The sequence below is a fragment of the Brachyistius frenatus genome, unplaced genomic scaffold (genome assembly GCF_029030835.1).
Source record: "Brachyistius frenatus isolate BFR_SWC_R1_liver_20210118 unplaced genomic scaffold, ASM2903083v1 Contig_6, whole genome shotgun sequence".
Lineage (NCBI taxonomy): Eukaryota > Metazoa > Chordata > Actinopteri > Embiotocidae > Brachyistius > Brachyistius frenatus.
Window position 1 is genome coordinate 4761145 of NW_027210605.1, and position 14990 is coordinate 4776134.

At 44.7% G+C, this 14990-nt stretch overlaps 1 protein-coding gene across 2 annotated transcripts; it reads left to right on the plus strand.

Moving 5' to 3' along the window:
• The first annotated feature begins 380 nt into the window (after positions 1-380).
• LOC138614522 (plakophilin-1) lies at positions 381-14472 on the plus strand. 2 transcript variants are annotated; one of them, XM_069688031.1, is made up of 15 exons: positions 381-643; positions 3431-3555; positions 7546-7731; positions 7850-8043; positions 8169-8310; positions 8617-8824; positions 9547-9715; positions 10135-10252; positions 11817-11984; positions 12079-12255; positions 12586-12739; positions 12846-13032; positions 13146-13230; positions 13833-13917; positions 14082-14472. In XM_069688031.1, exons 1-14 carry the CDS (start codon positions 460-462, stop codon positions 13899-13901), a joined length of 2166 nt encoding a protein of 721 aa, XP_069544132.1. In that variant the 5' UTR covers positions 381-459; the 3' UTR covers positions 13902-13917; positions 14082-14472. The 2 variants fall into 2 exon arrangements, with proteins under 2 accessions (XP_069544132.1, XP_069544124.1); XM_069688023.1 differs by lacking the exons at positions 13833-13917; positions 14082-14472 and having other exon boundaries at positions 13146-13704.
• The last annotated feature ends 518 nt before the right edge of the window (positions 14473-14990 follow it).

Sequence of the window (14990 nt, forward strand, 5' to 3'; positions counted from 1 at the left end):
AAGTGTTGTACCTTCCTGACCTACATTTAGGTTACTTTTCACCACTAGATTGCAATTAATCACTTCAGTTTGGGCTGTTTCATTACATAAGGTCATTTACAGGCTGCAGGTCACCGGCCACCAGAGGAACAGACAGGAAAGCATGTCATATCTTACTTTAAAAGTTGTTCACTTTTTGTTTGCATCCTCCTCTGCACCAGTTGAGCACATATGTCCCACTCTTCTGCGGGCTTGGGTCTGTCCGCTTCGGCTCCACCCTTCTTTCCACGCCCTCATGGGTACTCTCCCCGGTGCTCGAACAGGGCGCGGTCCAGAGGGTGGAGTCCGCCGCTGGCTACTCTGGGAACGTTCAGCCTCCGTCTGCACACTCGGCACGGTCTGGGCTGCGATCGCTGCTGCACTTCTTCTCCGTCCCTGCGCTCTCTGGAAACTGGTTTAAATCCTGCCGTTCACTGGAAGATGATGGCTCCGGAGCCGCTGCGATCGGCGATGACCATCGGGGTCTCGGAGGACACCTCGCTCGCGCTGCCCTCTGACAACAAGCTGCGCACGGGGCAGGCGCGCGTGCTGGATCAAGTCCACACCATCAAGAGGAGCAAGTCCAAACACGGGAAGAGCGGCACGCTCTCTCCTTCTCCGACAAGTATGGAAATACCTTTTATACAAAAATAATACCGCACATTTTTTTGTAACCTCTTTGTGTGTCGTGGACAGCGGTGTTTGTCCGGGGCATCTTATACATCCCCGCGCTTGTTTGTTAAAATGGAGCTTTCTCGTGTTTCTTGAAAAAGATGCGTCACGACTTCTCCATCCTCCAAACAGGACGAACATGCCGCTGCGTTTTTTTTTTTTTTTTTTTGGCCAAGTATTCAAAGGAAATCAAAACCACTCTGTGATTTTGTTTGAAGTTAAAACAGGCGTTAACATTTCCAGTCTGAGCAAGTTTTGCGTGAGAAAATGACGACCTGCTAGGAAAAGTGAGCGACCGGTGCGCAGTTGGATAATTTGAGGGATTTCCCGCCTTCGAGGTGACAGTAGCAGCAGTATTACGGTAATATCAGAGCTGTGTCACCCGGTGAGACGACACCAAAATAGACGTCTTTCTTTTTTTTGTTTGTTTTGTTTAATAACACTGGTTTGAAAAAGATGAGCCTCCTATTCTGTCGGTGTGAACTCTGCTGCTTTCTGCATGCAGCCCACCGGGCTTTAAAAGTCCCACACGCGCATTACAAATGAACATTTTAGTCTTTCAAAACAACTCTGGTGTTTGGCTTTAGCGCAAGAGGCATTATGAAGATCCGCTGAGATTGAGAAAGAAAATATTTCTCACTTGTGTGCAGGACCTCCTGTTGATGGCACATGATGGTCGCAACAACAAAGGGGTCAGTAAGCCCGTGTTAGTCGCCCGTGAGGTGTCTGTAGACTGTTTTACTGACACTTTCTTAAGCAGTGGAAGTGTCAGTGAAACGGTCACAATGATGGCTGAAATATGTGGCACGGATGATGAAGAGAGAGAGAGAGGATTAGAAACTGTATGAAACAATTATGGGCCATGTAAAAGTCAAAACAGAAAAAAACAAAAAACAAAATGGAAGAGCTGCAGTTAAATATTTAAAAGGCCCGTATTCAGTTGATGCTTCTTACAGTGAACCCAACTTATTATTATTATTATTATTATTATTATTATTATTATAAAATTGTATTTCCTCTTTAGGTTTTTATTTGTCGTTCCGGAATTTAATTTTTGAAGACAAACCGAAAGCTTTAAAAAGAAAACGAAGCTTCTAAAGCGAAGCTGAAAACTTGGCTGGGAAACATGATCAATCAAACATTATTCCCAGTTTATTGGTCTCTCGTAGTTATAGCCGAGTCATCAGTTTGCCCCCCCCCCCAAAAAAAAAAAAAAACAACAACAAAAAAACGGCGTCACTTGCAGTGTTGCAGACATGAAGATAATAGCGTTGGACGCTTGCCGCTGTGAAATTTACTGGAAATGACCAGGATGAGTTTGGTCCTGTCATGTTTTGAAGGGGGTCGATGACCCAAATTACCAAAAAAGACATATTTCATCACCTCCTCTCGAGTGCTACCAGGCCATCCTAAGACTTTTGCTTTTATGGGCTGAGGTTTTGAGGTTTGTAGCCTGTAATATTTCTGGAGGTGATTTGGAGTTGAAGGTGGAGGAAAAAACATGTTTGTTCTGAACTAAAAAAAAAAACAACAACAACAAAAAAACAAGTGAGGTGTCGCAGGCGCGTGCGTCCGTCACAGAGCTCTGCAACGAGGGTGTTCTTACCTAAAGCAGCGTTGGCTCAAACAAAACAATCACGATTATTGGTTGTTTTTTAGCGTTTTGCCTTTAGTGTTGTATTCAGCTTTATGCCTTTATCAGCGTGTAATAGAGCGGAAACTGCTTTTCAGGTTATCTCTTTTCGACACTGTCCAAAGCGAGGTCTGCGATTTATCTCGAGTAACTCGCACTTCATTCCTGGAAAGACGTGTTGCTGTTGACCTTTAACCTCTGCTACAGCGGAGTGACAGCTGAAGTTTCAGAGGCAGATATTCTAAAAAAACGCAGCACGGAAAACTTAAAACGAGCTGCTTGGCTAAAGTGTTGTTGTTGTTTTTTTTTGTTTTTTTTTTAACATGACCTCATTCAGATGGTGCTTTGGGAGACTCCGTCCTTTCCTGCATTTCAATATACTGGCCTCGATGATTCGTTTTGAGAAACAACCTCAAGTTTGTCACGTTACCGCAGGTAGTCTGTCATCCCCATGAATCATCCTGCGAGACAGACGGACCGGCAAGGTGCTGAAACAGGGTGTCTACGTTTCGAAGGCCGGATTTCCTGAAGCTTAAGTGTGAAGTACAATGTGAAGACTAACCACCGCTGACACGACGTCTCGTCTGTCTTTCTGTCGAACTGAAACACCGGCGGACATGAAATGATTTACCATTTGAAAACCCTCTATTATGTGCGTGAAGGTTTAAGCCTCTAAACAACATCGTAGAGCAAAGTAATGAACGGTGCATTCAAAAAGCATGCAAATCTCCAGGAAGCAGAATCAATCATAAACCTGTGGAGTCATGTGTCATGTGATTAAAAAAAAAAAAAAAAAAAAAAAATCCCCGATCATAATGATAAGATTTCAAGTAAAACTCACCTTTTACATTCAAGTTATCGGTGCGATAGAAACCTGAAGACCGAATGAAGACGTTAAATGCCCAACGACGCTCTCATTCTGTTCTGCTGTCGTGTGCGCTGCTCAGCTCAGGCGTGTTTCAAGCTTACATGTTGACGGGGGTGTGTGTGTGTGGGGGGGGGGATAAAGAAAAGTGAACCTTTTTGGATTCATTCTGTCTGACTGTCTCGCAGTTCTCCTCCTGTTGTCGATTTCAGCCGTTCCTCACGCGTCTCCTCTTTTACCAGGTCCGACTCCGCGGGCTTTGACGACATACTCCGAGTTTGGAACGTTCAAGTTTGCTCCGTCCACAGCAAACGGCTTCTTCGGCCGCACCAACGCCACGACGTCGTCAACAGGCTACAGCAAAGCGGTAATTGTTTCTCTCGCGTGTTGTTAATCCGAAGCGCAAACCTTTCTTCCCGTCAAAGACTCTGCATTAAATCAGTGGTTTTTTGTTGTTGTTTTTTTTACCACGATGGCAAACATTTTACACCCGGCCATCTGCTGAATGCATGTTTCGGTACATTTTGTTCATAATAATGCCATCTCAGTAAAAAGATGATTAATACAAATGAACAGATCTATTTTTTTTTTAAATTATTTTTCTACATATCTTTTTTCCCCCCATATAAATACATATAGAAGCAGGCTTGTTGATTCCTCCTGTTCCCAGGCTTTGTGCTCAGCTAAACTAACCTTCTGCTGGCTCCAGTTTTATATTGAATAAACAAACGTCGGCGGCAAATAAGCCTCCCTCTCAAAATGTCAAACTAATCTTTAAAGAAATTATAAATGACTGGAGAATGCTTTGAAAAAAAAATAGGATGGTCCTTGCACTCCCGAATTCTTTGGAGGCATAAAAGCTCCCCGCACGTGCCAAAACTCCCTCCCAGCTGACTGTTCATATTTTGAAACTCCGCTGTGCGGAAATGTGGCTTTGGTGATGTAATCGGATGCAGTCACAAATCAAACGGTGTTTCTACACGTCTATAAATCGTAGTTAACGCGCAGTGGGAGGTCCCGCTCACTCACGGCTGATTCATGACTTTGACATACGGTGCGGCCACGCGGCTCTCCTGGCCATCTTCTTTTAATGGCTGTAGCCAGATTGATTGATCTGATGTCCTCCCGCAGCACGAACCCTGGGCTTAATTATTAACTGGTTATAGTTGTGCATTTTGTGTTTGTTGAATTACACTTAAGGGAGTGTTACGTGCGCGCGCGTGTGTGTGTGTGTGTGTGTGTGGGTTGACCTGACCTGACCGAGCGACAGTGAGTTGAGGCATGTCGAGGGAGTGCGGCGATGTGCTCTTGTTGACGAAAGCTCACATTCATCACATCGTGAAATATCTTTGGTCACGCGGTGTTTTCGAGAAAGCAAAATGAATTCAAAATGTAAGTTGCTTTGTAACAGATGCATGTAGAGCTAAACAGCGCAATGCAGGATTTATTGCCGTGATGGCTCGTCATTGATGAGCCTGGCTGCGCCCATGTGTCGCAATGTTTGCTTGTTCCAGGGTAGTCATGAATGGTTTTTAAACTGGAAAGCCAAAAATCATTAAATGTATCATTTATACTTCATGACGGTGATTCAGAAACTCTGTAAAGACCAAACCGTATTACCATGAAACAGTCCAACTCATTCGGTTGCCTCAAATAGACAAATACAACCAGCAATACCAAAGTAAGGTGGAACTCCATATGAATAAATGCATAAAACATTTCTTTCATTTCTTGGTTTGTGAGAAGCTACTTCAGCTTTTTTTTTTTTTTTTTCTTGTGGGAATTTTTTTGTGTCATTTTAATGACAACATAAAATCGCAAGTTCGGCATCAAAAGCTCTTCCGCTTGCTTTGTCTGGCAGATTTTTAAAGTTCCTTTCAAATTTGAATACCAACAGAGTCACGCCAAACCTGAAAACACAAAACTTTATACAAAAATGTACGAAGCAAATGGAAATGCGAATCGAACTGTCCTGACGGGTGTCGGCGTGGCTCTTCTCTCCACTGTATCGTATCAATAATTGTTAATTATATCTCGGCCATGATTTCTACCACACGGACGACGGTGTTGCTTTTTACTCGGGTATATCCCGCCCTTATTTATGTCTCCCACTTAGATAACAAAGAAATGACAGTGAATCAAGCAATTTTGCACATTTCCTTTACTTAATAATACTTCTGGAGGCTCAGTCGGGCTAAATCTAAACGAAGGGAGCAACGCAGCGCCGAGCTGCAACACTCGGCCGAGTCCTTCCAGTCGTGCTGTTGACGGACGTCTCCTCAATCGCGCTTTTACCGCTGAGTCGCATCGGCTCGACGTGTTGATGGTAACTCGGCAACTGGCGCCGTTGGAGACGGGAAAGAGTCGGCCGACAGAGCGGCAACGCAAAGTAAAACGGAAAAGTCCTTTGTGTTTTAATGCCACCTGCCTCCCAAAAAGACAACATCCCCTCCTGATAAACTTCCGCAATTAAAAAAAAAAAATGTCTCCACATAAGCAACGAGTATCATTATTCAATTCAATTCAATTCAACTTTATCTATATAGTGCCAAATCACAACACAGGTTATTTCATGGCACTTAACACATTAAAGTCCTTACAGCAAGACTCCGGCTCCAGCCGTGATACATGATTTTAGGTTTTTTTTTTTTCCTTTTACGGTCTTCCCGGTGCTCACTTCCCTCCTTACTAACATGCTGCGTGCTCAAATTCTCCGGCAGATTTGGTCATGCGTGTTGAGTCTTTCAAACAGGCCAGCAGGAGACGGACGAGTATGACTAATCATGAAAGCATCAGCGGGACGTGTTCTGTCACTTTCCTCAGACTGTGGCAAGTTTTGTTCTGTCTTTTGCACACAAACACTGGCACGCAGCATAAAAAGGCCAAAGGAAGGTGAACAAATTGAGACACAAACAAGACGTGAGTACTTGAGAGTTGACTACCTCCATAGTGTGAAGACGGGTTTAACAGGTGCTCTTGAGCACACAGAGCTCCTCTGTGAGAAAACTGCTGGTCTGCACCGGCAGTTTCTATGGTGCAAACAGAAACAGCTCGGGGTTAGTCTCCACCAGGTATTCTGTTACATCTGTGGGATAGTCTGCTGCCTCTACATCAATTGAGGGGGAAAAAAAAAAAGGAGGTATGTCGGCTCTGTGCCAGGTCAAATTCCTTCCTGTCTCGGGGAGTAACGGGATGTTTTTGAAAACCTCTCTCGTGGAAAGTGGGTTACCTGCTTAGTTTTTTTTTTTTTTGTGTGTGTTTGCGACTTGGGACTGTTGCTGCGGAGAAGCCTTGAAGCTAAACAGTCATTCAGCTGCCGGATTGTGTTCCTGATAGGTCAACTGAGCGTGTGGACTTCTTACAGTGTGTCATACCTGTATTTTTCAGCCCAATCCAAATAAAATGACACACAAAAACCTGCCACGCTCTGGGGAACCTCGCGCGTAATTGTTTGATGAACAATTCATTTTCAAATGTTTTCCATGACTTGACAGGTGTGGACCGCAGGTGGGCCGCCCTGTTCTACCACAGACCCACGCTGTTTTAATGTGTGCAGAATGCAGTTTGGCATCGTTTCACTGAAACATGGCAAGTCCGTGATTTCCAAAAAAGCATTACATATATTAATTTGTCAAACCACTGGACAGTTTTCCGCTTCGCCTCGGCCCATGTTAAATGAGCTGGGGCCCAGAAAAGGCGGCGGCGTTTCTGGATCGTGTTTATTTATTATTTCTTCGTTGTCCGTAAATTAGTTTTAACCCGCATTTGTGGATGCAGCGATGAACTGTGTTTACAGGCAAAGCTTATTGGAAGTGTTTCTGAGCCCACGCAGTAATTTCCACTACAGAATTGTGGCTGTTTTTAATGCAGTGCCGCCTGCAGGTGACGGCCATCCAATATTGGTTTTCGGCCTTGTCCCTCGCGTACAGAGATTTCTCTGGATGCTCTGAATCTTTTAATGATTTTTATGTGCCGTAGATGATTAAATCTTTAAAGTCTTTGCAATTTTACTTTGAGGAAAATTATTCTTAGCTGTTGTACAATTTTCCCACGCAGTCTTTCACAGAGTGGTGAACCCCTCCCCATCTTCATTGCATAAGAGACTCTGCTTCTCCTTTTACACATGATCACGTTTCTGATCTACAACCAGTTAACCGAAATAGTTATGGTGTATATATAATAACATTTCTGACATGTGACATGTCGTCTTTGGTCTACTTTCAATGAAACATGGGTTTACGTGATTTGCCAATCATCACATTCTGTTTTTATTTACATTTTACACAGCATCCCAACATTTTTGGAAATAACATTGTGCTACATGAGGCTCCTCATCCATCCATTCTTTTCTTTTTAGAAGAACAGTCAGAAGAGTCATACTCTATCCGTCAAATCCGTGAGAGGAAAACATTTTGGCATCCCGGGCGCATGGGAACAGCAAATCAACACTTCTAACTGGCCCCAGGGTCCCAATGTGCTAAAACCCAGTCGCAGTGACCCGGCCTTGGCTCCTACTTTTTCTGCTGCCACTGCTTCTGCCATGGTAATCAGTTTGTGTTTTTAAAATTTCTGTATTTTATGCAATGCAATTATGTAAAAAAAACTAAAAGTATTTCCCTTTACCAAAATATCTTTGGAACATTTTTTTTTTTTTTTTTTAGAGAGCCAAAGCACCGATAGCCAGGAGCCAAACAATCGTCCAGACTGCAGTAAATCAACAAAGCATCACCTCCACGATGAATGGGAGTCAGATGACTAACAGCCAGACACGCATGGGCCGGCCACCCTCGACCCATTCTCGAAATGAGGGCAAGACAGCTTCCATCAACATGCCCAAAGTGGAGCACAAATCAGCGTGAGTTCATTTCTTTTCACATTTTGCTCATTAACTTCTAAATGCTTCAGAAAATCCGTCCAGCAATACTTTAAATCCACCCTGTTTACCGACCCTCGCTTCTTTTGCTTTCCCTGTTTCTGCAGGGTGAACACGGCAATGAACATGCCCGACCTGACCCTGAAGGACGCTGTGGAGTTCCTGTCTCTCCCCGATGAGTTTCGCCAGCAGTGTGGCGCCACCTTCATCCAACACACCACCTTCAACGAGGAGCACGCCAAACCTGAGGTCCGAGCCCTCGCGCAGAAACACGTCATAACATGCTCCCTTGCTAACACGTACAAACGCAACCCTCCAAACGTCCACACATTATTCTCACACCCTCTGTGTGTAAGGGTAGTCTCATGCCGCAGTGATACCAAGTAAAGACCTTTGCGCAACCTGCCTCGAGGGAAAGAGAGGAGAAGGCATTTACCCTCGCACTTTGCTGATACTTCCGTTTGTGAGCCACGGCTTTGTTGTCAGCATTGTTTCCACGCCCTGAAAGTCTCACCGTGTCTGCTCCTCTTCCCCTCCACAACTGGTGCGTTGCAGGTTTTAGAGCTCGGCGGTATTCCCACCCTGGTGACCCTGCTGCGAAGCCCCAACCAAGGGGTGAGCCAGGCCGCTGCCGGGGCTCTGAGGAACCTGGTGTTCAAGGACAGCAAAAACAAGATGCAGGTCCAGCACTGTGGCGGTATAGCGAAGGCCCTGCAGCTACTGAAAGAGACGGATTCTACCGAGACCCAGAAACAAATCACTGGTGGGACCTTTCACTCAGACAGCACCTTCAAATATTAGGTGGAAGGGGGGTCGCCCGGTCTCCTTTAATTCAGGGCTAACAAATCAACTCATCTTTTGTCACGTGTAGTTTTTACTTTACTTTTATTGTTTTTAGTAGAACTTAAAGATCGTGTCACCAGAGCTGATATACAGTGGTTAGTCTACTTCTCCAGTTTTCATGTGGAATGAAGTGTGTCTATCTTTGCTAACGACACACACACACACACACACACACACACACACACACACACACACACACACACACACACACACACACACACACTGGCAAGTCGGTATTCCTCCTCCTCATCTTCCAAGATACCTTTTTATCAATAAATGAAATGTATAGTCCCATATACAGCACTTACCTAATACTGATACCAGCATTAGAGTGTCCTATAATCTCCAACAGTACTTTAAAACAAAACAATTGGTATTGTAGAAATGCCCAGTCTTCGCCTGTGTACATTTGCTTACACGTCATGCATTTAATCACCGGAGAAAGAACAAAGTAACAATCATTCTTATAATACAGCCTTCGTACCGATAAAATCACATCAGGGTGTTGGCAACAGTTTAAAAAGTGGGAAAAGGAGCAAGCCACATTGGTGATGGATGAAAAGACTTTTAGTATAATCACAGATGACACAGTAGGACTCCTTGTAATCCCGTCACCTTATTCGTCCTGCATGTCCTACGTAGGCTTGATATGGAACCTGTCCTCTGCCGAAGAGCTGAAAGAAGAACTTATAGCCACGGCGCTGCCCGCCCTCACTGAGAACGTGGTGGTGCCGTTCACCTGCTGGTCGGAGAGCACCGTCAACAACCACATAGATCCCAGTGTCTTCCACTACGCCACAGGGTGCCTGCGGTGAGAATATTTCATTCACATCGCTGCCTCCACTCTGCATCACATCACAGCTTATTTTCGCAAAGTGAAAAACGTTTTCCCGTTACCTTTTATTATATACAGTAACATTTTGATTTGACAAAAATCTTTTGTCAAGGCTTCGTGACTTGTCAGTGATTAGTTGATTCACCAATTAGAGGATCGCCCAGAAAAATTCGATTTGGCTAATTTTTTTTTTTTTTTAATCCAGTGTCTGTAAGTGTTAAATGTGGGCTATACCCTCATGTTTCCACCTAAATGTAAGGATTACATACAGTAAGAGTCATTTCTTTTAAATGTGCATTAATCAATGGTTAATGATGATTGAATGGTGTGTGTGTGTGTGTGTGTGTGTGTGTGTGTGTGCGTGTGTGTGTGCGTGTGTGTGTGTGTGTGTGTAGGAACCTGAGCTGCGGCCAGCCGAAGGAGAGGCAGGCAATGAGAAACTGCCCGGGCCTCATCGACTCCCTCATGAGTTACATCCAGTCCTGTGTGGCCGAGGATAACCCCGATGACAAGGTAAACGCTCTGAACGCACTTCTCTCATCATCACTAACGCAACGCTCTCCCGTCCAGCTACAGTTTTCATGAACACGAGACCTTAAAAGCCTCATGATGCATCAAAGTTTGCTCAATATTACCCCGAGTGCCCGTACGTCCCTGCAGAGATAATTCAGTGTCATTTTCAGTGTACAGATTCTTTTCCAATTTGAACTCCTTCATTTCTCTCTACACCACTTTCATTATCACTGCCAGTAAAAATTATTTTAAAAAAAAATCAGTAGAGCTGAATAGTGAATTGATTAATCAGTAACTGATTTAATAATTCGTATGTCATTTTTATGACCTTTATTTCATGTCAGGAGGATGGGGAGAACATCAATTTACTCAAAACATGCACAAATCAAAACACAAATGAAACACTAAATCAACTAAAAGTGCGGAAATGGAAGCAAACAGAAATCAGCGTCTCTTTAAGTTTAAAACTTGTGATTAGACAAAATCAATCTGAAAGGGGTTTCAGAGCGGGGTCGCTGTTAACTGCCTGACTCTGTGACGACAGTATTTTTACATTTGCATCACAGGACTCATAATCCAAGATTGTCTGTTTATTAGCCATACGTAGCTTTTTTAAAATTTATTTATTTATTTTTATTTCCCCACATTGCTTTTCCGACATTGAATGTTGGGAGCGTGCGCCGAGGAAAGCAGCTGTTTCGGATTCACGTCTGGCGACGTCCCGTAGTTTACACGTAGTTCCTGGAGAACATGTTTCACACGTCTCTCACAGATTGTGTTCAGTCCTGATCCTAAATATATTCTTACCTTTCTTTTGCACACACAGCACAAATACAAATATAGACCTTCCCCTTTATTTCATGCCCATTACCATAGTCGCGCTCATCCGTAAACACAGATTCACGCGGCAGGCAAGGCAGCACGTGTGTGTGTGTGTGTGTGTGTGTGTGTGTGTGTGTGTGTGTGTGTGTGTGTGTGTGTGTGTGTGTGTGTGTGTGTGTGTGTGTGTGTGTGTGTGTATATATTTAGCTTGTGTTTGTATGTGTACCTGCTCATTTGTGGAGGTTTTGGGTGTGGCCATAATTTGATGTCTGTGTGCTTAGGGAGTTTACACAGACTTTATTTAATGCACTGGTGGAGTATAATTGGCGTGGTGTGGTTGTGTGTCATCTGTTTGGGAAAGAGGGAGGCTATATCTTGTTTATTTATGTCAGCTCTGTAACGTTATGACGTCGGCTTCTTGTACTTTAGTCATTGCTTCCTCTGCAGAGATTTGGGAAATGTAAATAACTCTTGAGTTTGACTCGGGGATAACACAAAGAGTATTTCCCATCGGATCCAGACGTACAACAATGGGGTTCTCATCAAGAAGTGCACGGTGTGACATTTTACTTTTGAAATTCTAAAACTCGCAAGCGAGAACCACCTTTTGTCTTAACAAGTATTTCTCCTTGACAGCGTGCATAACTTAAAACTGCCTGCAAGTTGATCAGATGATAAACGCAGATATGACAATAAGAGCTGTGACGTTGTATTTGTATACCTCTTCTCTGCCGTCCTTTAGTCTGTGGAAAACTGTGCTTGCATCCTCCACAACTTGACCTACCAGCTGGAAAGTGAGTGTCCTGAGAGTTTCATCAACCTCTGCACTCCGAGAGAGGCCCAAAATGGGGGCAAGAAAAGCCCCGTAGTTGGATGCTTCAGCCCCAGGAGCAGCAAGGTTCAAAACGAGGTGGGTTATCAACCACACCCCCCCCCCCCTTTTTTTTTTTTTTTTTTTAACTAAATCCTGACTGGTCTTTAATCCAAACCCCCCCTCTACTCAGTTTTCTTTTGACGTGACTCGAGGGCTCCCAGAGGACAGCGCCCCATCAGGCGTGAGGTGGTTGTGCCACCCTAAAGCCATGGAGGCCTACCTGTCCCTGCTCGGCTCGTCCCAGAAAGACGCCACCCTCGAGGCCTGCTGTGGCGCGCTGCAGAACCTCACTGCCAGCACAAAACCGGTGAGAGCAAAGGGAGTTAGCCTCAGCATGTCGCGTGTAAATAGATTAAAGGATTATCGCCGATTTATTTAGGAAAGAGGGAAAAGAAGGGAGGCGGAGAGGTGGTGGAAATAACAGCACAGCAGCAGCGTCCGGTGGGAGGACTTTTGTCTGCGGTTATTCGGGTGAATAGTGGAAAAATTCATTCGTTCGAATGTCAAATAAGTTTTACAAACACAAACCTGGCTTTGGTATTACACTGCTTACATATACAGCACGTGTTATAAATGTGGACTACTTTGGTGAAGTGGGACTGCTGACACGTTTTCCTCCTCTCATCTTTTGTCTCAGGGGTCCAACGCTGTGAGCCAGATTTTGGTTCATAAGTTCAGGGCTCTGTTTGACATGCGCCGTCTGTTAAACATGCCTAACCCCGCCCTCCAGAAAACCACCATATCCCTGCTGGGAAACATGTCTCGGATCAGCAGTTTGCAGGCCCCCATGGGTAAGACGAAAGCAGGACGTTCGTAAAAGATGAGTCGCTGGAATAGCCAGTCCGGTTTTTGTAACTGTGTCATTGTGCCAAATTAATTTCATGTCTCTTTTTGTAGCAAAGCAGATTTTGCGCGACCTCATCGGCATCGTCTCTTCCGGTCCCCCCGCCATGGGAAACTCTGATGAAACTATGGCAACAGCTTACGGCACAGTACAGAAACTGGTGTCGGCAGATAATGAGGTCAGCAAGATTGTCATCGATAGAGAACTGGCTTACGCGGCGACTGAACTCAGCGAGAATGAGTGAGTTATTTATTTATTTATTCATTCACGTGTGCGTAAGAGATTCAGCCTTCAAAGCAGAGTCGGGCTTCGGTGCATCCCCTTGACTAATAACCTGCTCCCTTCTGTCTCAGGTCTTTCCCCAAAGCCAGCAAAGCAGCTGGACGGCTGCTGTACTACTTATGGAATGAAAAGAATTTGCACGGTATTGTGAAAAAGGTAAATTACTATGCAAAAAAAAAAAAAAAAAAAAAAATGGGTCCGACAGCGTCTTCAATTCTCCCAAGCAGAAAAAAAAAAAAAAGCCTGAGCCGATTGTTTGCGCGTGTCGGGTTAGCTCACGCTCGCACTGCCTCGCTCGAGCGGCGGGAGGGGCCCGGCCGAAAAGGCAGGATGTTTATTATTGCCCCCTCCGCCTCTCACAGTCACTTTCCCTTCCCTTCCGCCAACACCCACGACTTCAGCGAATGCAGCAGCGATTACGATGGAATGCTGTCCGGCTGATTTTCAGTGCTCGCTGTTTATTGTGGGAGGAGGTAAATGAAGAAGAGGCGCGAACAAGCGGGAGTCAGAGGTGGGGGGATAGAGCGAAATATGAGGTACTTTCTGCAGTGTGAGAACGAGCAAGCGTGCTCAGAACCGCGGCAGAGCTCGTGCAGGCGGTGAAAACGCCGCAGCTTTCGCACCGGTACGATTTTTTTTGCCGGCGCGGTACATTGCTCCTCGCAATTGGTGCGTACGCGCGACCGTGAGACGGCGCGTTCTTGCGCGAGTGCATCGCCCTCGACTGATTGTCATGTGAACCTTGTTTGATCCCACAGCTGGGGCTCAACAAAACGACCTTCGTCAACGACGTCACCGCGGCAGCTCAACGGAATTTGAGTGAGTGACCCACGAGTCTGAAAGGTAAGATTTGCTCGTGAACGCTTGCAGCTGCATCTATTCCGATTTTAAGGGCGATCGGAGCCGACGTGACAACAAAAAGGATGAAAGATATTTTTTTTTTTTTGACTCTGTGCCTCCCTTCTCTGTTCCCTTTCCTCCGTGTGCGCTCGTGCCTGTGCTTGCAGATGGAAACCAGCGTGTTCAGACGGCCACGCCCTTCAGAGGAGGACTGTACAATTACTCTTCATTAACAACACTGTTGACGGAGCCTATCGATTATCTTGTCGGCCGTACACCGTACATACTGCGGAGAAAAGAGATCTTTTAATCTCATGAATAATCCCTTGGCGCATGTATTTAATCTGGACATGTTTCTGTCTGCGCATATAAACAGGTGAATGTGTTTTTGGTAGGTTAAGTGTGCGTGTGCGTGTGTGTGTGTGTGTGCGTGCGCTGAAACCCACTTCTCGTTGCCTGCAAGCCACACCGCACCAGACAATGTGGACCATCGTGTTGTCTGCAGCGAATATTCAGATTCACGAATGCCCATCGCTGTCACACGAGCGTCTGTCCACGCCGGCTGAAAGATCAAATTTCTCTTGCGGCTTCGAGAACTGAACGGCCGAAAGCGAACGAGAGCGATCTATAAAATGCAGTCTGATTGTCTGGTGAAAACCGGCTGATCTAAAGTGTGTTCTTTTTTTTTTCTTTCTTTCTTTCTTTCTTTTTTTTTTTTTTTTAAAGAAAAAGTATATAAACATTTTTTGTTTGTTTGTTTGTTTGTTCTTGTCTAATAGATTTTCACGTTGAATTTACTGACAGTATGAAAAGGGTTTATATAAAGAGCTGAGCCAACACTCGGTTCAAACACAAACAAATGATTTGCAAGTTTTATCAAGAAGTGCTACATTTCTAATGTTTGATGCAATTTTATTCTGCCAGAAATAACAATGTCGCGGGTCAGCGAGAGCGCCTCAAAAGTTAAGAGAACGGTTCCGACATTTTGGGAAATATGCTTCTTTGCTTTTTTGCTTAGATTGGTATTATGTTTGTACATTTGAATATGGAGTTGCAATCAGCAGCCAGTTAGCCGA

Bases quoted from the DNA above. Each gene is read 5' to 3' on its own strand.
- LOC138614522 (XM_069688023.1), top strand. From the start codon at position 460: ATGATGGCTCCGGAGCCGCTGCGATCGGCGATGACCATCGGGGTCTCG. The intron at 644-3,430 runs GTATGGAAATAC...CTCTTTTACCAG, and splicing joins GCTCTCTCCTTCTCCGACAA to GTCCGACTCCGCGGGCTTTG. The intron at 9,716-10,134 runs GTGAGAATATTT...GTGTGTGTGTAG, and splicing joins TACGCCACAGGGTGCCTGCG to GAACCTGAGCTGCGGCCAGC.